Source organism: Drosophila suzukii, assembly GCF_043229965.1.
Source record: "Drosophila suzukii chromosome 2 unlocalized genomic scaffold, CBGP_Dsuzu_IsoJpt1.0 scf_2c, whole genome shotgun sequence".
Classification (NCBI taxonomy): domain Eukaryota; kingdom Metazoa; phylum Arthropoda; class Insecta; order Diptera; family Drosophilidae; genus Drosophila; species Drosophila suzukii.
In genome coordinates, this window is record NW_027255896.1 from 26,082,863 (window position 1) to 26,107,702 (window position 24,840).

Below are 24,840 nucleotides of genomic sequence, written 5' to 3' on the forward strand. Positions count from 1 at the left end.
CGATTTTGTTTACTCGCCCAAAAGGGTGAAGGGCTCCGCGCGTAACAAGCATTGCTTGGTGTCGTAGGGCCCCTTTTTGTACTGACCATAGTGCATCAACGACCAAGAAAAAAAAAGAAGCGAGAAATGGCTAAAATTGCTTATACTAAAGACATAGTTTATATGTCATTTGATATATAAATTTAAGGTCTAAGCACTTTACTTTGACATAATTGTTCTTACTATAATCACTGCGACATTTTTTTTTAAAGCTGCACAATCGATTTTAAATTTATGTCAAAAAACACTGAAGTTATAATTTGTTTTATGTTATTTTCCCACCAATTTCTTATGGCGTTCTTATGGCACCTATATGATATAGTCGTCCGATTTTGATAAAATTAAATTCGAATTTCAGAACTAATTAAAAAAAGCTATTTCCACGCGTAGGAAACGATATAATTTTTAAACATTTTTTTCTTACATTATTCCTATGGGAGCTATAAGATTTAGTTGTCCGGTCCGGCTGGTTCCGACTTATATAATACCCTGCAATAAAAAAGAAGACTTTTGGGAAAGTTTCAACATGATAGCTTTAAAACTGAGAGACTTGTTTTCGTTGAAACGGACGGACAGACGGTCAGATGGACATAGCTAGATCGACTCGTCTAGTGATGCTGATCAAGAATATATATACTTTATTGAGTCTTTCTTTAGCGACTTGTATAGCGACTTAAAGACAAATTTGAATTATATTTGCCATATCTCTTACACCAATTTCACTTTTAAGTGTATAGGTAGGTATGGACAAATGCAACTAAATGGTACGTAGGCAATGTATCGAAAAATTGTCAGATATACTAAATATTAATCACCCGCATGGCATTCAGGTATACTTATTTAACAACAATTACTGGAAAATTAATTGACTTCTGATATTTAATAAAAAACCTCATAGCGATGTAAAAAGGTAGTGACAGCCGCACGTTTAATAAACAAAACTCTTGTGACGAAAACATTTTATATGGTCTACTTAATTTAAACGCTTAAAATCTTGTCAATTTAAAAAATGTCAATTTAAAAAATCAACAATAATTGGCTCGACTCCTTATATAGTCCAAAGTCAGTACAATGATCCGAAGTCTTACGAGCTAAATTGATAAGGGTTTTTTAAAAAGGTAAAACATCTGACCAATTTACGAGGCTTGTCTGCGGATTTTAGAAAAATGCAGAAAGAGCAATATCGGTCTGTGATTCGATTCTTGTTTTTGGAAGGGAAGTCGCGCAGCGAATTCAAAGAGCGCTTGGATGCTGTGTACGGTGACTCTTCTCCTTCGATGGCGACCGTCAAAAATTGGTTTAACGAGTTTCAAACGTGGTCGCACGTCGGTCTTTGATGAGCCACGCCCAGGTGCCCCGAAAACAGCTACCACGGAGGATAACGCGACAAAAATCCACGATCTCGTATTGGCAGACCGCCGATTGAAGACACGCGAGATAGCTGAGACAGTAGGCATGTCAAAAGACCGCGTGGCTCAAATCCTGTATGAAATTTTGGACATGAGAAAGCTGTCGGCGCGATGGGTGCCGCATTTGGTCACTCCGGACAACAAACGCAACCGTCAGACCACTTCAGAGCAGTGTTTGACGCTGTTTAAGCGCATTCCGAAGGAGTTTCTGCTTCGTTTCGTGACCGTCGACGAAACATGGATCCACTGGTACACACCAGAGACCAAGGAACAGTCGAAACAGTGGACTTCACCCGGCGAACCTGCTCAGAAGAAGGCGAAGACTGTCCCATCGGCCGGAAAGGTGATGGCCACCGAGTTTTGGGACTCACAAGGTGTGATCTACATCGACTACCTGGAGAAGGGCAAAACGGTCACAGGGCTGTACTATGTCGAATTATTGGGCCAATTCGCCGCCGGATTGCAGAAAATACGGTCCCATTTGGCGAAGAAAAAAGTGCTCTTCCATCATGACAACGCACTGGCTCACACTTCCGCCCTCGCCAAGGCCAAATTGGTCGAATTGGGCTACGAACTGCTACCCCATCCAGCATATTGTCCAGATTTGGCCCCGTGTGACTTCTTTTTGTTTGCAAACTTTAAAAAGTGAGGAGGTCGTCGCTGCCACAGAGGCCTATTTTGCAGACCTCGAGAAAATGTATTTTTCAGACGGGTTAATGAAGTTGGAGCATCGCTGGGTCAAGTATCGAGCTAAATTATGTTGAGAAAAATAAATCGGCACTTTTCCAAAATTTTCGTTTTTCTTTTGGAGGCTAAGTACTTATCGGACCACACTCGTATATATAAGGCCTAATAATGAAAATGCGAATATTTGTCATAAAAAATGGTTATATTATTTTTCAAAGTATTCTCCACCAAAATTAATACACTTTTGTGTGCGCTCAAACCAATGGTCAAACCACTTTTTCCGCTCAAATTGAGACACCAAAACTTGGTTTCCGAACGCTTCAACAGCATCTTCTGGCGACAAAAATCATTGGCCACGGATTTTTCTCTTGACGTGAAAGAATTAAAGGAAGTCGTTGGGTGCCAAGTCAGTGCTCTACGGCAGTATCTCACGGTATGTCACGATAATCCACGACGAAACTTGTGAGAACTGACTGCACGAAAATGTTCACGAGTTAATTTCATTGTTCTACCGAGGTACATTTTTTAATAAGTCTCTGATTAGCATTAGTTGTAGTCAGACGTGTTTTCTTTTCGCTATGAATTCTTATTCGTGCTCCGAGTGCAATGCTGAAGTTACAGCAGCGCAGCTTCGCGGTTTTGAGGCGGTTCGTTGCTCATCGCTTTGTCGTTGTACTTTTCACACTGCATGTGTTGATCTCCCGGAGGATGCTATTAGATTATAAACAAATATGCCGAATCTACTCTGGCAGTGTGATCGCTGTGTTGTGAGTAACGATTCACACTCCAAAATCGATGAAGTAATGGAAGAACTTCATGACCTTAAGAGTCTATACATGGATTTAAACTCAAAGTTTCTGAAGGCTTTTCCCAATTCTACCACTGACAATAGCAATGTCAGTCAGCGTAAAAAAGTGGTGAAACCATTGGATCCAGCTTCTTCAATTGGTCGTCAAGCCAAACATGCAGACCTGATACCCCCTGCACCAGTTTCTATGCCGCCAGGAACAAGAGGCGAATAGGTGGTCAAGCTCCTAGTTGTGAACTACTCGAAGTTGTGCCGAGCAATAAATTCCTTCATATTAGTAGATTCAGAGCGCACGTAAAATCTGATTCTGTGTGTGAATATGTTGCAAATAAGCTATGTGTGGATACCGCCACCATAATTTGCAAGCCTTTAGTCAAAAATGGTGTAGATGTTGCTACACTGGAATTCGTCAATTTCAAATTAGGAATACCTGAGCAGCACTTTCAGACTGTGTTTAGTGATGCGTTCTGGCCCAATCCAATCAAGGTCAGTCGATTCATCCACAGGGACAGGCCTATTGTTGATGGAAACGTTCTGGATTTGCACAATCATCATACATCGGACTCAAAAAACCCCCAATAATCGGCGCCTCTGGTGTCGATTTGACTACGGCAAATTTTTACGATCCTCTTCCTCATCTTCATGCTACTTATTCGCAATGTCAACGTCCGCTGGTTTCGATATCGCTAGCTGCTACCATTACTCTCTCATACGCCGCTCCCAGTGCACTCTTAAGTGTTGGGCGCCCGTTACTCCCAAATCAAAAACATCATCAGCTGGATTTTTCCTTTTTTGTTCTGTCTAACGTTCATCAAACGCTCTCTGGAGAGGCGTTGTCACCAGATTCCATTATGATTCCCGCTCTAAGCGCGCTCTTCGGAGATGTGCACTTATCACATTCAAAACAACATCGGCATCAGCTGGATTTGTCGTTGTCTATTTCGCGCGACTTTTGTCAAACGCTCTCTGGAGAGCTGCTTTCATCATATTTCATCAAGATTCCCGCTCTAAGCGCGTTCCTCGGAGTTGCGCTCTCATCATCTTACGCCTTTCTCCCGAAGTACCTAGAACATTGGCTGGATTCTTACTCTTCATTAGCTTGGAACCCGCTCATTGAAAATATGTTCTCTACATATTCGCCGCTGGTGTTAAACCAACATCGGATGCTGCTATCTTCGGATTCTGATACTATTGAGCTCAGCGCGCCGTTTGGGATAGCGCTCTCTTTTATGAGTAGTCGGATACACTCTTCACTGTGCTCTTTATCGCCTCTCTCCATTGATGCAATTTCTTCTACGCTCTTTGGATGGCCGTCACAGAACAGGCATGCGTCCGTAAGAAAATCATTTACATATTCTCAATTCGACTGCACTATTATTCCATGGAACGACGATCTCAACCTGCCTATAAAAATACGTACGGATACGTTACGCAAGGTATTTAATAGTACTTATGATCATGCGAGGCCGACATCTAATTTGGATGTTGAGAATTCCTCTTCAACAATATGCGTTGACTGGCAACCTGCTAGGGGCTTGCCTGCAGTAAACTCAAATAGCCATCATTCAGGAAATAATGGCCTGAAAATATACTTTCAAAATATATCCGGCATGAGAACTAAAACGCAGACTGTCTTTATGAATACTTCCAACAGTGACTATGACATTATCATACTGGTTGATACTTGGCTAAATTCTAACTTTAGTTCGAATGAATTCTTCGGTCTTTAATTATTCCAAGTTTTTCGTAAAGATAAAGACTTCGGCAGAATGCAGTGCGAGAGAGGAGGTGGTGTCATCGTGGCTGTTAGCCGTAAATTCTGTTGCACTGTAATTCGACTCCTTAATGATGACTCCCTTCTGGACCAATTGGCGGTGGCGGTGTCTGGCTCATCCGGGAAGAAATCGATAGTGGCTTCCTATGTTCCACCTGGCAGTGATTCTGGGCTTTACCAGGCTCACTTAGACAACATCTCTAACATACATGCCAGCTTGGAGGACTCTGATGGCATATGTGTGGCTGGAGACTTCAACCTCAGCTCTGTTTTCTGGACGTGGGACCCACAAGCATCGGAAATGTTCATCATTCACATGAAATAACTGTCATTGATGACTGTTTTAGTATGGGCCTCACCCAAATTAATAATGTTTTCAATGATTTGCATAAGCTGCTTGATTTAATCTTCATTAATTCTATTGTTCACTCTAACGTAACTCTGGCTGAATTTACGATTTCAAATTGTGTTGTACATTACAAACCCTTGTGCCTAAACATCGAATTTTACAGCTTTCTGCCATTCAATGATTCTAATCCTAGATATATATTTGATCCCTCTAGTTTGAGTTCCCTAAGGGATTGCCTGCAATCCTTAAATTGGGGTGCCTTGCATAGAAACTAATTATATAACCTTTCTTTCAACGATTAGAAATACTCTTGACAGCATAGTCCGTTCCAAGATACGGGGTTCCTACAGGCTTCCTTGGTATACTAAGGGACTGCAAAAAATCAAAAACCTTAGAAACAAATACTACAAAAAATTTTCTAAAACATATAACCTAGCCGATGGTGAAAGATATAGGCAGCATAAACGGGAGTTTGAGTTTCTTAATAAATTTCTATATAGCCAATACATTTGTGACGTTGAGCACAGTTTGAAGGCCAACCCTAAATCACAATCGTCTATACCTTCAACAATATCGTATGGTGATGTTGTTGCTCGAACATGGAACCTTCCGATGATTGGTATGACCTGGAAACTTTAAATTCAATTGCAGAAATTTGCAACATTGGGAGCCTGGACATATCGTATGATGACATTTCTGAAGCAATTAGTTATTTTGATGATTCCCCAAGACTAGACTTTAATGGAATTTCTTCATTCTTCCTCAAGAATTGTATTGCCAGTCTTTACCTACCCCTGCAAATTCTGTTCTCTTCTTCCGTGTCTCAAGGAAGATTCCCACTTAGATGGAAAATTCCTAGAGTCACGCCGGTCCATAAAGGAAGAAGTAAATTTGATATTTCTAACTATAGGCCAATTGCTAAGATCAGCAACATAGCTAAATTGTTCGAAAGAATAATTTTCAAAAAATTATCTTTCTTAATAAAGTCATACATCGAACCTAATCAACATGGCTTCATGCCCGGTCGATCTACGACGACCAACTTGGCTGTCTTTACCAATCACTGTATAAATGCTTTTGAGGATCATTTGCAGATGGACACGATTTACACAGATTTTGCCAAAGCTTTTGACAAGGTTTGTCACTCTGCCCTAAAGGCTAAACTTTCCAAACATGGCTTTCACTCCCCTTTTCTTAACTGGATAGCATCGTATTTGGATAACCGACGCTATCATGTTGAAGTAGGTGGTGCATTATCCCATCCTTATAAAGCGACATCTGGACTTCCTCAGGGTAGCTCCCTTGGCCCTTTACTTTTCATTATTTTTATAAATGACATTTGTGCCTGTATCCATTCTTCCAGCTTCCTTTTATATGCGGATGACCTAAAGATTTATAGGACTGTCAGTAACGTAAATGATTCGATATTGCTTCAATCTGACCTAGATAGTATAGGCAGTTGGTGTTCCAAGAATAGTTTGCCTTTAAGCCTTAACAAATGCCACACCGTTTGTTATGCGAAACGTTCTGTAACTATTCCATCCACTTATCACATCAATAACTACCCTCTCTCTGTTTTGAATGAAATAGTTAATCTGGGGGTATTATTTAATGACAAATTTCTGTTTAATGAGCACCTGAATTTTATATTACCAAAGGCTTATGCAATGTTCGGCTTTGTGAAGAGAAACATTTTATTATTCAAAGATACGTATTCTAGATTGTCTGTATACTCTGCTTTTGTCCGTTCTAGGGTTGAATATGCTTCCTTTGTTTGGAATCCCTCGGGAAGTGTCCAGATCAATAGGATTGAGAGGTTGCAGAAAAAGTTTTTGGAGTTTGCATTGCAATCCTTACATTTTACTGAACCGGCACCGCCCTATGATAGTCAGTGTTCTCTGCTTCACACTTGTTCCTTGAAGGATCGCCGTGCAACTGCTGGCCTTCTTTTTCTGAATGATCTGCTAGTAGGAAATATTGATTGTCCTTGCCTGTTGGGATGCATCAATTTTAATGTTCCTTCCAGGAATCTCCGTACCATGGTTCCATTTCTGGACCGTGCTGTCAGGACTAATTATGCTGGCAATGAGCCACTACTAAGGGCTCTTAGATTATTTAATTCTTTGCCTTCTAGCATTAGATTCAGCTGGGGGGCCAATAAAGATATACTACGGCAAACCCTTAGGGAATATTTTTAAAGTAATTTTCAATAATAGATTTAAGGTAATCGTATGTAGCCAGATAAGGATTCATCCATTGGCGATAAGTAAATAAATAAATAATCGTTAATCGATATCGAACATGCTGACACAAGGTGTCCTGGCCAGGAACTTAAATTGCAGCCCCCGTAGAGGTTGTCGAAGTTATTGACGAAATATCTCTTCATAGGGTGCTAGAAAACTTTTACCCAAGTAGTCAAAAAATCGAATTAAAGTCCGATGTTAGTTCATTTGGTTACCCAAACAAAATTTTCGGTCAAGTAGTAAAATCTGTAAGGCCCAATAAAATTGAAATTTCCTAATTATTTTTTTGACACACTTGACCTGTTCTTGTTTTGGGTAAAAATTAACCCAGTTTCTTGAGTTCCTGACAAAGTCCCTAATAGCTATCTGCACGATAAAAGTTAAAGACCAGATAGACTAGTCGTAAAAGCAAATCGGTATAAGAGTTAGAGTGTTGGGGCTTAGCATGCAGATTCATGGGCTTCCTGCGCAGAACAAGTTAGCTTCAGCAGGGTGCCACACCCACTCTAACGCCCACAAACGACTATAACACTAAAGCCCGTCTAGCGTCCACATTATTTAATATTTTTCTTTGCGTGGGAATAAAGATATAGGTTCGAGGAAAAATAGAAAACTTAATAACAATCGTTTTAAGAGAGGCAGGTTTTAAGATAACAGGTCAAAGTTAGATCTACAATGATTTAAAATTAGGGGAATGTTATTTCCTGTTTATCTGCATGGAACAGAAAAGTTTAGCTGGCTTACCAAGTTGGGGCTATCAATTTCACCTCGAATAAGGTTATAAATAAAAACTGTTCCAAGAACCGTTCTGCGGTTGGCTAGGGAGGGCTAGTTAATTAGAAGCAATCTACTAGAATAAAAAGGTAAAATGATGTTTGCACCCCAGCCAAGCGCACCCCCAGCATTATTCACCATGGACGAAATATGAAAAGGAAATTTTAGTCTTGGGTCCATAAAAGTAAAGATCGTGTATGCCGCATATTAGGATATAGGATTGTCGCGACAAAAAGTCATTAGCTTACACCTAGAGCCATTTAAATATAGAAAATTGTCAGATCACCATGTTTAAACATTATTCAAATCGGATTGTAAGTCGGACTGGAAAGAAAAGTTGTCAATTTGGACGTTTGACGTTTGTATTTACTGTCGTCTCTGCAATACATTCATACATCCTAAATGTACTGGACTTGTTTGGCAATGTTAAGGATTATATTGATCTGCGCGTTGGGTTTTCGTGGACTTATGCCTCTTGCTGTGAAATATACCGTGACTTGGATGGCTACGTGGCGATGACCAATGATCGCTTTAAGAAACTTTTTGATAAGCCTATGAACGTAGTTGCTCAATTTAAATATTTGAAGGCGGACCTTAAAACGAATACAAAATTTCAGTTGGGTCGCCCAAACGCAAGAAGACCGCTCCTGTAAGATATGTGGGAGTGAAGGCATCAGTCCCGAATACTAGCTTAGTTTCCAGCATTTTATACTCGATCGGTAACGGCAGCTATGTCCAATGTAGGTACCAAAAGCTCTGAAGGAGTCCCTGGTTCCGCTAGTAAGCCTAAGGGGTCTTTCTGTGCTTACAGGAGATGTAAGTTCTGTAGGAGTCCATGGTCCCGATAATCAGACAAACAATGTTCAGATTGCTGGTGTGGGAATAAAGTGACTCTCTGTTGTTCCATAAAGAAAGCAAATATTTTTGTCTCTCCTAACCCCCGAAACCACATCTGCAGATGTTTTTGGAATTCGGTTGGGGTGCTGATTGCCGTTACCTGGAGTCAAACATTGGGGAGAATATACTTTATAATCCCCAACGACATAAAATTATCTTTATCTATTTTTGTAACCTGTTCTTCTATTCCACCTGGATCCGAACTTATAATTTAGGAGCATTTGTCTGCAATAAAAAATATTCTTACTCATCTTTCTGTCAGGGATCTCTTGATTGTTTTGGGTGATTTCAATCTCCCTCACTTTTTTGGTCCCCTTCCATTGACTCACATGTCTTTACAGATTTATCTGTCCATGACTTTGTTGATGGTCTGTTAGAATTATCAAGACAGCAAGTAAGATTTTTACGTAATTCACTAAATCACTAATGGTTCCGTTAATGTGACTATAATACACCCATTTAATTGGACAAATTTATATAGTTGCATGGATATTGAAGAAGCTACTGAACACTTATATAGTGTCCTAAGCTCTTTTTTAGTGCGTGCATTCCTGCTAGTCTTGGTTTACCAATGCGCTGCAAAGACTTAAAACCCTTAAAACAAACTCTTATAGGAAGTACAAAAAGTCAGGTATGCCATCCATCACGATGTGAGGTGGCTGTCCAGAATTATAAAAGCATCTCTAAATAGTCTGCAATTCCTGATGGAATTTGAATGAAATATTACATCATATTTGCAACATTTTTGCTATTCGATGAGATCACCGTGTTATTATGGTTTTGTTATGCGAAGATCGACCACCACTTACCTGCTCGAATTGTCATCTATTGTAATACATGGAACTAACAAAAAAATGTTGACAGTTCCACGCAAACCGTATTCGCACGAAATGAAAAATGAGCCCTGCGCTTAGCGAACACGTGCTTGGTGTCGTTGGGCCAAAGTTCAACAATAATATTAAATAATAAATATAGTACAAGGCATTTCAAAAGTCGGAACCTAAACCCGAAAAAAACGTGGATATGAAAAGTTCGAACGAAATCGAAGGTTGGAGCTAAACGGATGCTTGTACTAATTCCAAATCAAGAGAGTCAAGCGGTATTTACGTTTTCGATTACTTATTACAATCGGTGCAGATTGATTAATTAGTAAAAACACCTTAAAATGTGAATCAATTTCGAACAACAATGCAATGCAAAACACTCAAAGTAAAATAGGAACAAGAAAGAACGCTATAGTCGAGTACCTCGACTATCAGATACTCATTACTCAGCTAAAGGGGCCAAAGGGAAATGGAGATATGCAAGCAGCAAAGCGAGATTAAAATGCGCCACCTGCCGGCGGTAGACAGATTTAAGCGTTATGGGCGTTAGAAAGGGCGTGTCAAATTTTTTTGGACTAATCGATAGGTATTGACGAGACCAATACATTTCAGTTAAAATGTTTTATCTAGCATAAAAATTGTGGGCGCCACAGGCTTGGGCGGCTTATGGGCGTTAGAGTGGGCGTGGCAAACTTTTGGGTCAATTTTTATTCTAGCATGAAAACTGTAGGAGCCACAGTTTTGGGCGGTTTGTGGGCGTTAGATTGGGCGTGGCACTCTGCTGAAACAAACTTGCGCTACGTAAGAAGCTCAGGAATCTGCACGCCAAATCTAGCCTAGCTCTTATAGTTTCCGAGATCTCAGCGTTCATCCGGACAGACGGACATGGCTAGATCGACTCGGCTAGTGATCCTGATCAAGAATATATGTACATACTTTCCAACAAATCTAGTATACCCTTTTACTTTACGAGTAACGGGTATAAAAATAATCATAGATCAAATAAAAAACATTGCCCAGTACAATTTAAACCAGAATTAGAGATTTTTAAAATTATTATTTTAATAGTTAATTAAGAATACTAAAAACCTCAGAAAAGTAACAATACCCACCTTGGCTTGGAACTGCTCCAAGGTTATGTTAGAATGCTGCTGGAGTAGCGAAAGGATACGTTGCTGCTCGGTACGCTGCCAAGAAGTCAGTTGTTCGATGTTCAGTTTTCCCTGCTGCTCCAGTCGTTCAATTTCGCTTTGAAGCCACTTCTCGATTTCCTCGACTGATGTGTGGTACTGGAAAGCCATTGTCTGCATGTGTTCACGATCCTTTTCCAGCTCGGCTCTAAGCTCTTCGGCGCTCAACTGCTTGTTTTTCTTGATGAGGTCCTCCAAACGCTCGCGCTCCGCCAGCTGCCAAGAGGTTAGGTTGTCGATTTGAAGCTTGCCCTCATCACGCATGCGCGCCAGCTCCTGCTTCATCCACAGCTCGATTTCCTCCACCTGGACGCTGTACTGGCGGGCCAAGCCTTCGAGAAGTTGTCGATCTTGTCTCAGGCGGGCCTCTAACTGCTCTGTAGACTTGTACTGCTGGTGGGCCAAGTTCTTGAGATGCAAACGCTCTACCTCCTGCCAGTTAGTCAGCTTTTCACTGGGTTTTAATAGACCCATTCCGATGAAGCGTTGCTCCTCCTTTTGAACAAACTGCTCAATCTCCTCAATCTGCACGTTGTGTTGCATAGCCAAACTCTGCAATTGAGCGCGATCCTTAAGCAGCCACTTGTGGAATTCCTCTACTGTGTAGTCGCGATCCTGCACCATGTTGGTAAGATTACCGCGCCACTCGACCTGCCAGTCCTGTAGCTTCTGCATCTCAATCAGGCCCTGGTCTTGTAACTTTTGAATTTGCTGCTTGATCCAGTGCTCGATCTCCTCCACATGTACCTGGTGCTGTTGGGCCAGGCTATAGATGTGAGTCTGGTCCCTGCCAATCCTTGACTCGATTTCCTCGATGGAAAGATTATTTTTATTGACAAGGTCCAGTAGGCGCTGGCGCTCAATCTTCTGCCAGTTGTTGAGCTGCGACTCCACTCTCAGTTGTCCCTCGTGTTGGAGTCGAGCAAGCTCCGACTTGATCCATTGCTGAATCTCAAATACCTTTACATTATAAGTGTTCGAAAGATCTTGGAGTCGCGCATGATCTGTCAGCATTTTGCGCTCAAGCTCGCTAAGCGAGTATTTATTCTTCTGCACAAGCATCATGATTTGGGCCCGCTCATTCTGCTGCCAGTCCCTCAACGTTTCCGCCTTGACCAGGCCCTCATTTTTTAAGCGCATAAGCTCCTTTTTTAGCCAGTCCTGAATGTCCTCTACACTGATCTTATACTTGACGGCCATCTGAAAGAAGTGCTCTTGGTCATTTTTGATCTTTGTCTCCAACTGCTCCACGGTTAGAGTGTTGTGCCGCACCATGACCTGAAGACGCTCGCGTTCCGCCAGCTGCCACTGAAGCAACTCTTGTTCCACATCTTTAAGCAAACCTTCTGACTGCAACTTCTTCAGTTCGTTCTTGATCCATTGCTCGATCTCCTCCACCTTTATCTTATACATGCGCGCCATCTTCTCCAAGCGACTCCGGTCGTTAATGATGTAATCCTGGAACTCCTCTATGGTGAGCTGGTTTTTAGCAGCAATGTCACGCAGGTTGGTGCTTACGCTGGCCTGCCAGTCCTTGATGTGCTCCTGAAGCTGCTGCTGTCCGCGCACTTGAAGACGCTGCAGCTCTTCGTGCTGCCACTTCTCCAGTTCCTCAACGGTCACTTGGTACTTGGTGGCCAGATTCTGTAGGTACTTCCGGTCTTGGTTCATCCGTTGATGCACTTCTTCCACAGAACCGCGGTGTTGTAGAAGGATATTTTTAAGACGGGAGCGCTCAGAGCTTTGCCACGCAGTGATCTTGGAAACCTGCTCGCTTTGGTCCTTTATTAGTTCTCCGATTCGGGCCACCTCACCGCGAAGCCACTGCGTCTGGCTTTGTATATCACCCTGGTACCTAATTGAAAGATTCTTAAGTCGCTGTTGGTCGGTTTTAATGGAGTTTTGGAGAGCAGAGATGGTAGTATTGTGCTGACGAATTAGCTCATCCAGACGCTGTTGTTCCTTTGTGTTATCCTCGGTGAGGGAGCTGGATGAATGGAAGGTGTAGCTTTTTTGCGGCACCAGTGACTCTTTCTTATGGTTAAAGTGGACGTAAAGTCGTTGCAACTCCTTCGTCTGCCACTGCCGCAATTCGTTCTGAGTGATACCGTGCTGTTTTGCCGCCTGGACAAGCTTGCGTTCGTTCTCATTCTGCCAGCGTTTCATGTCCTGAGCAGTAATGCCATTTTGGTGGATCAGCCAGTCCAGGCGACCACGCTCCTGCCTTTGCCAACCGCTTATATCATGAAATTGGGGTTGGTACTGAACCAGAAGAGCCTGGTAGCGGGCCAGTTCGCGGCGGTGGAACTCTTTTAGCTCGGTCAGAGTTATCCCATAGCGCTGAACAACGCCTAGCAGACGATCCTCCTCCTGCTGTTGCCAGTCGTCGAGTCGTTGCGGCGTAGTAAGATACCAGAAAAGCCTCTCACGCTCCTCGCGTTTCCACTGCTCGTCCCGCGGGACTGTGGTCTTATCGATAGGCTGACGCAGATCAAATACCAACTTTCCGTGCTGCCAGCGCTGCTGCAACTCCGACCCTCCTACGGAACTAGATCCGTCCGTATTAGTGGTAATAGTTTCATTAAAGCTATGTATTGACACGGTCGAGCCCGATCCTGGCGACATTTGATAATGGGCGGTGTTTGCCATCTGGCCTTCCACGTTAACCACCGAGTTGTAGCCGACCACGTTTGGTTCCATGTTCTCCCTTACCCAGTCATGAATGGTCTTCTTTTGCGTAATGGTGGTCGTAGTGCTGCTAAGAGGAAGAGTTGTCTGCCCATGGTCGAGAAATCTCTGTTTCAGTTGCGCCGAGCCACTGAGTTCCGATAACTTTGTGGCCTCAGTGCAATTACGATGCACCACGTATGTCTTTCCGTCAACAACCTTGACCTCAGCAGGATAAGCATAGTTCTTTACCTCATCGAACCCGGTCAAGTCTAAGGGTTGAAAGTTTCCAAGGCCCACTGTGTGTGGCAGAATAGCCCTCTTACTTCCCGCGTAACGCTCAAGAAGTTCAGCGGCCTTTGCTTCAAAGAAATTGGGCTGTGATACTTCACTATAGGTAATAACTTCTTGGCGCAAATCCTTCACCAGCTGCTCGCTGAATTCAGAAGTCAAAGCGTCTAGTTGGGGGGAGCTTCTACCGCTAAGTCCTAAAATAGAATCTAGAGAAAGAGGATAGGTTAATGGCTTAGCGTAGATGCATCTGAAAATTGGTAAAAAAAATGTTTATCCCCGGTTTGTAAAAGTATAATGACCGAAGCACGTTGCGAAAGCGGTAACAGTACCTCTGTCACCCACACTTTTGAAGCTAACGAGTTAAATATGATTCTAGTAGTGCCTGTGAAGCCCCTGTTTGATTCAGCTGAATGCCGTGGGCGTTGCTCTATCGCTTGCCCAGCGGAAACATTTTTGAAGCTATAAGGCTAAATTAGAGATTACGATTTTACTAATCCCACAATTTCTAAGTTTTTTTCAGTGTACATTTTATACCCTTGCTGAGGGTATAATGATTTCAGTCAGTAGTTTGCAACGCAGTGAGGGAGACGTTTTCGACCTCATAAGGAATATATATTTTTATTCAGCATCATTAGACGAGTCATTTAAGCCATGTCCGTCTATCCGTCCGTGCGTCTGTCCGTCCGCCTGTCCGTAGGCGCCAGCGCCTACTGGACCTTATCAATAAAAATAATCTTTCCATCGAGGAAATCAAGTCAAGGATTGGCAGGGACCAGACTCACCTCTACAGCTGGCCCCAACAGTACCAGGTACAGCTGTAGATCCAAAAGTTACTGACCAGGGTCTGGTTGAGATGCAGAAGCTACAGGATTGGCAGGTCAAGAAGAGCGATAGTCTAACCAACATGGTGCAGAACCGCAACTACACCGTCGAGGAATTCCACAAGTGGAGGAATTCCGTCTGCCCGGCCGTCTGTGCGTCTTTCCGCCCGTTTGTCCGACCGTCTGTCCGTTTCTAAACACACTAGTCGATAAAACCTATAGCCTAGTGCCTCGACTATCAGATACTCGTTACTCAACTAAAAGGAGCAAGAACGATAAGGAGAAGGCGACGTCGGCATCGACATCAGTAAACATCATCAGCAGCCACATCCCGACAGCTGCGAAGAACTCGTTGAGTAGCGCAGGAACGTCACGAGCGACAGGAAATTGAGTGAAGGTAGGGTGGATCTTTCGTCTGCAGTAGGCGGAAAGCGAAGTGAACTGCTAGGCAGCTTCCTGGCGATAGCCTTGACTGTCAGCGTGAACTGACCGAAACCCTAGTGGGACCGGTCGGGACAGAGCAAGCGACAAGCGGACGTTGTGCAGTTCTGCGTTGCAATTGGATTTTACTTCTCAAGAAAAAAAAACACGGTGCTCACTCCAGTACCTAGAATACAAATTTTGGAACTCTTTAAGTTGGAAAACCAATTGAATAACCCATATACATGAAATATATAACAAAATATTGTGTGTGGAAAATTGCTGTGGAAGATTAGAATAATTGGTATACCGCACGCATAACGGTACAACTCAAAAAGTACATGAACACCAAAAACGGCTTTGTGCTGCTAATTTCCATTCCCAGTGCCCAGTTCCAGATCAGTTAATAATCAGCTATACAAGTTATATGACACATTATTTAGCCAATTCATAAACATATTTGAGCCAAGAGCCAATCTCCAAATAACTCTGACTGACTCCGAGATAAATCCGTGGTCAACTATTTCTGGCAACTACGTCTCCAAACTATTCCCATTCCGATACAGTAAACTCCATAAAGTAATCTCCGATATTGTAAACATCAGAGCCCCAAAGCGAGCCCTGAAGTCCGCTAACGTAAAAACAAGATCCCTTAAGACCGTTAACATAAGCACCAATTTCCGGCCAAAATTTAATTTAAAATTTAATTGGCAAATTGCATCATCCTATTTTTCGACTGTCTTGACTCACTCTCTTAATCAATTTTGAGATAGGTCCCTCAAGCCAAGGCTTGGTTATTAATCATTGAGCTCGAGGCAGGGCTGTCCGTATTTGAGAATCGAATCGAGCAGTTGAAACGAGTGAAAAGTAAAGAGCAGTGAATATAAAACAAGTTCGAATAATAAGAATACATTTTTTTAACAAATTCACATAAATTTTTTTAGGCATCGGTGGAAAAAGGTGCAGTTAACTTCGGGGCTGCATATATACAGTTGGATGTTTCTTGCGCACACTGGAATCAACTCTTAGTCTTATAGCGAAGATTGCCATCCTTAACCATTTACGATCCACGTACATATTTCAATAAAATTAAATTTGTTGTACATTTTCGCGGTGTTTTGTGGGCATCTTTAACACGTATGGGATCCACATAAAAGATTTTGGGAACATTTTCTTAAGTGTTACACTTATATACGTAGAATACAAATTTGAATTTATTAACACTTAATTGACCCAAGCAAATATTTTTCTCTTTTTGTTAAAATTTGGTACCCGTCTTAAATTTAATACATCAGCATTCGGGAACATATACTGAATAAATCCATTCAACCCTTGTGTCAGGCATTTATATTTGTATTTCGTTTAGTAAAACAAATTTAATAATTTTCAAAATGAGCCAATACAAGGAACCAACGTGTAAGGATGGAAATGCCAAAGCAAATATAAAAATATTATCGGCAATGCAAAAACACGACAGGGTTATGAATGAAATAAGGCGTGTGAAAAAGTCATTCGAAGAAAAAACTATCTCTTTCAATCAAGTCAAATTGAATTCCGATGCAGATTCTCGAAACATATTGTGAAAAATAATAGGATATCCAGGCAGAAATCGATGTTCTGAATCCAAGTAATGATTTACGAGAGTTTGTTGAGGATATGTGTATTATTACAAAAGCTTTATATCGGTCCGCAATTAAAGAAAAAGGTTCTCCGAAACTTACACAAGGGGTTAGCGGTAGTCATCGTTAAGTCCCAGTTATCAAAAATGAGTCTTCACAAGTTTTAGTGGAAGGCATGCCGACTTTAAAAACTTTATAAGTCTTTTCGAGAGTTTGGTCCACAATTAGCCCGTATGGGCTCAGGTGTGTAGCGTCAGTGTCAATGATAATAGTGGTTGAGCTAAAGCTTGCAAAAAAAACTTTCAGCAAACCATGCACAAACTTTCGTCAGGTCGTTTTGAAATGTAGCTGCCATTTAAAATGGACTAACTCACCGTCTCACCGACTCAAGGCTCAGGTGTGTAGCGTCAGTGTCAATGATAATATTGGTTGAGCTAAAGCTTGCAAAAAAAACTTTCAGCAAACCATGCACAAGCTTTCGTCAGGTCGTTTTGAAATGTAGCTGCCATTTAAAATGGACTAACTCACCGTCTCACCGACTCAACGGCTCACTGACCCGCCAATGCAGTCAGCACATGTTGCAGTGTCAGTATCAGGAGAATATGAGAATTGCTGGTCAGCATATTATATGTTTCATTAACTCACCGTCTTACCGACTCAACGGCACACTGACGCGCCAATGCAGTCAGCACATGTTGCAGCTTTAGCCGAGCCAACTGCACCATATCCATAATTCTCTGACCTACATTCATTACATTACAATCATTACATTCCAAGTAGTATATAAATCAGTTATCAACACCACTCGTAACTCCGCGGCTCTACTTTCCACCTCAAGAAGAAGATACCTCGGTGCCCCAGTACTGGCATCACTAGGAGAAGCCTGCAGCAGGAAACAAGGCGAACTTCTTGCCTTCTTTAAAAACACCTAGGTCCATGTGGACATAAAAACCTCTCAACTAGTTTGGCGAAAACAGCTATAAATGGGTAAAGCTACAGGCTTGTGCTATATGTCGTTAGAAAGGTATTTTAAAATACTCGTACTTTGCGCGCCTTTTTAACATAATTAATCTAAATACCACCGTTTAAAAAATTATGGCTCAAAGTTTTTATACCCACTACTCGTAGAGTAAAAGGGTATACTAGATTCGTCGTAACAGGCAGAAGGAAGCGTTTCCGACTTCATAAAGTATATATATTCTTTATCAGGGTCACTAGCCGAGTCGATCTAGCCATGTCCGTCCGTCCGGATGAACGCTGAGACCTAGGAAACTATAAGAGCTAGGCTATTGAGATTTGGCGTGCAGATTCCTGAGCTTCTTACGCAGCGCAAGTTTGTTTAAGCAGTGTGCCACGCCCACTTAAACGCCCACAAACCGCCAAAAACTGTGGTTCCTACAGTTTTGATGCTAGAGTAAAAATTGTAACTGAAATGAATTGTTCTCATCAATACCTATCGATTGACCCAAAATATCTGTTTGCCACGCCCACTTTAACTCCCACAAGGCGCCCACAAACTTCAAAAAATCGTAAATATGAACGAGGATATCTGGGAAAATATCAAAGATAGAGAATTGGGATTTCAGATTTAGATTCCGTAGCCTTGCGCGCAGCGCAAGTTTGTCACGCGAATATGCCACGCCCACTCTAACGCCCACAAAACGCCCAAATCTGTGGCTGCCACAATTTTCATTTTAGATAAAAAATTTTAACTGAAATTTATTTGTCTCGTCAATACCTATCGATTGATCCACGGCCACAAACCGCCTAAGCCTGTAGCACCCACAATTTTCATGCTACACAGAGAAAATAAAATACCAAAACTGGTTTTTGATCCCTTATTTTGCCATATCATATTCATATTTTCGAACATATGAAATTGATATTTTCATACCACACATATCAAAGTTGTGACCAAATTGTGGTATTTTTTATTATCCAACTGATGTGCTTTAATTTCAAACTGATATGCTTTCGTATCAAACTCATATGCTTTCATATCAAACTGATATACTTTCATATCAGATTGAAATGTTTGTAATATCAATATTAATCAGATTTGTTTTTACTTTTTTGCATCTTATAAACCAATAAATATTGAAAACCCATATAGCGTTCTTCTTTGTTTTTGATATATTTCGGATCAATTATAAAAACAAGGAAGAACGCTATAGTCGAGTACCTCGACTATCAGATACCCGTTACTCAGCTAAAGGGACCAAAGGAAAATGGAGATATGCAAGCAGTAAAGCGAGGTTAAAATGCGCCACCTACCTGCGGTTGACAGATTTAAGCGTAATGGACGTTAGAGTGGGCGTGGCAAATTTTTCTTCTTCAATGGATATCGATTGATCCAAAAAACTTTAACGCCAACAAACCGCCCACAAACTTCAAAAAATAATAAATATGAACGCGGATATCTCGGAAACTGTCATAGATAGGGGCATTGAAATCTTAGATTTAGATACGGGTCTTAATTGCAGATATTTTAAAATATAATTTGGTTAAAAACTAATTTTATGTTTTTCCAATTGGAGTTTACATAAACAAACGGCTGGGGGTAATGACTCTGAAACGAGCAAATTAATGTTGGCCATGTGAAAAACATGATTTCTCCAAATTTAACGCCACAAACGTGATATGTTTGCCCTTAAGCGTTGTTGATGGATATCACAAATGATAAACGCACAGTACATTGTAATCGATTTAACTCATATGGCGTGTCACACGGAATCATAGGGATACGCGTTATCAAACAAACATCTCCTTTTAATTTAGAAGTTAAGATCGTAGCTCTATCGACGCAGCGGAGAATACTTTATCTGCTCGTAACATTTTATCAGCATGCAGAGGGGTATTGATAATCAAAATATATTCCGAATATAAAAAAGTTTCACAACACTGCCTAAGGGAATGGCATGAAACCCCATACGTTAGTCAATACTGAAATTCATATTCCAGGCGCATTTCTGTTACCGGCCTAATAATGCAAAGCTATTATAAAAAAAAATAAATCTATTTTACCATGGAATTTTTTCAAATGTGGCTTGTTTGGTTCAGCTAGACGGTAACTTTAAACCTGTCTAGCGGCCACGTTTTTGATGGTTGCGTAAAAGTGAAAATTAAAATTGATTTTTTTTGATAACTACCTATCTAAGTGTTGAAAAACGCACCATTCGCTTTATTTTAAAAGTTAAGCAGGCTTTGGCAATAATTAAAACAATATTTGTATACCCGTTGTCCGTACCCAAAGATACTCAACATGACCACACCCAACAAATCATCAGTAGCCAAGTTGGGAACAGTACCAGGCGCTCAGTAGCAATCACTGCACACTAACTCACCGTCTCACCGACTCAACGGCTCACTGACCCGCCAATGCAGTCAGCACATGTTGCAGTGTCAGTACCAGGCGTTCAGTAGCACCCACTGCATATGAGAATTGCTGATCAGCAATCATCAGTAGCCAAGTTGGGGACAGTACCAGGCGCTCAGTAGCAATCACTGTAGACTAACTCACCGTCTCACCGACTCAACGGTACACTGACGCGCCAATACAGTCAGCACATGTTGCAGTTTTAGCCGAGCCAACTGCACCATAATCATAATTCTCTGACCTACTTTAGAATATAGCTTAGTTCACTAATCATTACACTAAGCTTCCGTGTTCCAAGTAGTATAAAAGCATGTATCAAATGAAGAATAAATCAGTTATCAACACTACTCGTAACTCCGCGGCTATACTTTCCACCTCCGGGAATAGGGCTTGTAGTACACTATCTCAACTAGCTTCTAACCACGTTAGCTCAACCTCAGCGCAGTTCCGCATCGCCTGTAGTCCGGCATCGCAGTAACCATCGTTACCATTGCCGTGACGCGATCGTCCTGCCAGCAAAGCGTCCCCGTGCCAGCGACAAGTGCTCATTACCCCCTTGCCCCGCGGTGTGACCCGGAAGTGTCTACTTCGGTTAGGCACAAACACCCGTTACTCGTAGAGTAAAAGGGTATCTTAGATTCGTTGGAAAGTATGTAACAGTTAGAAGGAAGAACATGGCCGTCTGTCCGTCCGTATGAGCGCTGTGGTCTCTGAAACTACAAAGCCTAGAAAGTTGGGATTAGGCATACAGATTCTAGGGATCATTACGCAAGCCAAGTTTGTTTCAGCAGAGTGCCACGCCTACTTCTTAATATAAATACCCATCTATATGAGTAAGGGGTATTTGACGGTCGTTGGCATCTTGTTTATATTTAAATCAATAATTTATAAAATAAACTAAACAAATATTTGATTTTACTATGCTTTTTTTTACGGTTGAAGGTCACTTCCTTTTCACATTTCCTTCTAATTGACTTCAAATATTTTATGCACCCAAGTACATGTTCACCCCTTCTGAATCATGTGAAGGAAACGCTGCTATCTGCAGCACCTTACAAAATCACTCATGCACTTATTATTTCAGTTTCCTGCGATCGAAAATCAAAAGAATTATTTAATAAAAAACAAGTTAATGATTTAAATTAATAAAAATAAGTTAATATTAGGTTGTCAAAAAAGTCCTGCTGTATTTTTGCTAACTGTTGCTGCAAGCGCGTAGTTTTAGATTTATTCGCGCATTCATGTGTTTTATTGATTGTTCTTTCTTTTTAGTCGTTCATGAGGTACAGCCTCGCAAACAAACAAAATAAAGAGAAAATACGGCTTATATTACAGTGCTACTGTGATAAAGTCAAAAATGCATCTCAAGCCGCCAACAAATTTGTGCAGCTTATGGACCCGATACAGTTTCCATTCCCACCGCAGAACGATGGTTTCCACGTTTTTGTTCTGGTGTAGAGGTGGTCAAAGTTGCGGCACGCTCTGGAAGGCCTGTCGTCGAAAATTTCGATAAAATAGCTGAATTGGTCGAAAGAGACCGGCATAGTAGCAGCCGTAGCATCGGTCGAGAGCTGGGCATGAGTCATCAAACCGTTATAAACCATTTAAAGAAGCTTGGAGTCAATAGAAAGCTCGATGTATGGGTGCCACACGAATTGACGCAAAAAACATCTTTGACCGTATCGACGAATCCCAACAAAATCGACCCGTTTTTGATGCGTATGGTGACTGGCGATGAAAAGTGGGTCACTTACGACAACGTAAAGCGCAAACGGTCGTGGTCGAAAAGCCAGGAAAGTTCTTCTGTGTGTTTGGTGGGATTGACAAGGAATCATCCACTATGAGCTTCTTCCCTACGGCCAAACGCTCAATTCGAACCTGTTCTGCCAACAACAGGACCGCTTGAAGGCCCATCTTTGATCAACAGAGGCTGAAATGTCTTCCATCAAGACAACGCCAGGCCACACACATCTTTGGTGACGCTCCAGAATCTCCGGGAGCTCGGATGGGAGTTTTTTTTGCATCCACCGTATAGTCCGGATCACGCACCAAGTGATTACCACCTGTTTTTGTCCATGACGAACGCGCTTGGTAGTCTGAAGTTGGCCACAAGAGAGTTCTGTGAATCCAATAGGGAAGCGAGCTTCTATGAGATGGGCATTATGAAGTTGGCAACTCGTTGGGAACGCGTCATCGAACAAAACGGCTTGAATCGCATTATTGTAACCTATTTTATAAACAATTAAAAATTCAATAATAATACCGCAGGACTTTTTTGACAAAAAATATGGGCGCTGACAGGCTTAGCGTTGCGGGCGTTAGATTAGGCGTAAAATGAACTTGCGCTGTGCAAGAAGCTTAAGAATCTGCATGCCAAGACCTGGATTCTAGCTTTTATAGTTTCAGGGATCTAATCGTACGTACAGAGTTGCTTTAAGAATATCTCCATCCCTCTCGCACTTCCTTAAGCTGAGTAACGGATATCTAATAGTCGAGTCTATCGACTATAGCGATTTCTCTTGTTAAAATTGCCGTTGTCGAGTTGATACTTTATGCGAGTTTTTTTTATTTGTTAGCAGAATCTAGGCATTGCATACAGCCTGAACATTCAACGAAAAGTATCCTTTTATTTTTCACCTCACGGGTGGTCCCAAGAACTTTTCGAAACTTTGCTAAAGTTTAGAAGCCCATCGTTGTGTATTCCTTGCCCATCAACTTCAAATTAATGAATTCCTGAGGGAGGCTGATGGATCGCTGACACCAAAGAAGTCTCCTGCCGTGCAAACAATAAATGATAGGTGGAAATCTAAAGCCTGTTCCAGAAAAAATAACAAACATCTCAATAGCGATGTATCGATGTATAGTTTCAGGTTGGCCGCTCAACGACCGAACAATACTTAGACGGAGGGTACCGCCGCTGAACCTTCTGCCGGTGCACTATGGTCCAAAAGTCGATTTTTTTGGCATTAGCTCTAAATTTCAAATTGTGTTGTACATCACAAGCCCTTGTGCTTAAACATCGAATTTTACAGCTTTCTGCCATTCAATGATTCTAATCCTAGATATATATTTGATCCCTCTAGTTTGAGTTCCCTAAGGGATTGCCTGCTATCCTTAAATTGGGGTGTCTTGCTATCGAACCTTTGCATAGAAACTAATTATAAAACCTTTCTTTCAACGATTAAAAGTACTCTTGACAGCATAGTCCGTTCCGTTCCTTGGTATACAATGCCCCTAATAATCATTGATAACAACAATGCAGGATGAGGAAGTTTGTTCCATAGCTAGTGCCATGATAAAAACTATAAGTAGTTATAAAATTGGTCTAAAAATTGTTCACTTAAATGCACAAAGTTTGCTAAAGAAGATTGATGAGTTTAGATTCCTTTTCACTCAGTCTAATGTCGATGTGATATGTGTGTCTGAGACGTGGTTTGTAAATGATCTATGTGATTCGTCTATTATTTGTGAAGGCTTTAATGTTTATCGGTCCGACCGTACTGGTCATGCAGGAGGTGTTGCTATATACGTGAATGTGAAGCTGAAATGTAAAGTGGTACTTAAACAGCCAAGTGACAGTACTATCGAATACATTCTATTAGAACTTCCCAATAAATCCCATGGAAGAACCCTTCTAGGTTGCATATATAGACCGAATCGGACAATTGACTACGGGTCATTACTTAATGTTGTTTCAGGCATTTCGTTGGAGTACACTGACATCATATTGGCAGGTGATTTTAACAGCAACCTATTGTCAGAAAGCCATCTCCTAGATAACTTTAAGTCCCTAGGTTTGTTTTCCGTAAACGAAACGATTCCCACGCACTATAGCAGCCACTGTGATACATTACTTGACTTATTTCTTATCAATGACCCTGGCAAAATCATACATTATGACCAGGTTTCTGTACCAGCCTTCTCCAGACATGACCTAATATTTTTAACATACGACTTGACCTTTGACAGCAAAATCAATTCTTTTACGTACAGAGATTACAAAAATATAAACTATAATGAATTAAAAACGGAATTTTTGTGTTGTGACTGGTCATGTATTTACCATCTTCGTCATGTAGATTGTCAATTAGAGGTTTTAACCAACAATGTCCAGTATTTGTTCAACAAGTTTGTGCCCCTAAGGACCAAGGTGATTAAGCCAATGCAAAATCCATGGTTCAGTAGTGAAATTAAAAACCTAACCCGTCAGCGAGATGTAGCTTACCTCCGGTGGAAGCGATACAAAACTGATGAATTTCGAAAACAATACAAAGAGGCTAGGGTAAAAGTAAACAAAAAGATAAAATCAGCAAAGAAAGAGCATTATAACATACAATTTAATAATTGTGTTAACTCAAAAAAAAGATGGAACAAACTAAAACGGTTAGGTATTGGAAAGTGTAAGCAACAGACAGAGTCTGAGGTGGATGTCGAATTAATAAACAAAAAGTTTTTGGAAATAGATGTACCTGAAGCAACATGCAATCCGTACCTGAATACTCAACCCCTCTGTGATAATAGTTTTAGCTTTATATGTATAAACCAAAGTGATGTCCTAGCTAGTATTCTGCATGTCAAGTCTGATGCTGTTGGTCTCGATAATATGAGTCCAAAATTTGTTAAGCTTTTGCTCCCCTTAATGTTGCCCC

General features: G+C 41.3%; 1 protein-coding gene across 2 annotated transcripts in view; it reads right to left on the reverse strand.

The window, feature by feature from the left end:
* The window catches only part of Tig (Tiggrin), a 198,637-nt gene that overhangs the window by 76,105 nt on the left and 97,692 nt on the right, over window positions 1–24,840 (reverse strand). For both annotated transcript variants that reach the window (XM_070998377.1, XM_070998378.1), the window contains one exon: window positions 10,917–14,161. In XM_070998377.1, the coding sequence (XP_070854478.1) occupies window positions 10,917–14,161 (3,245 nt within the window). The remainder of the gene's footprint in view (window positions 1–10,916; window positions 14,162–24,840) is intronic.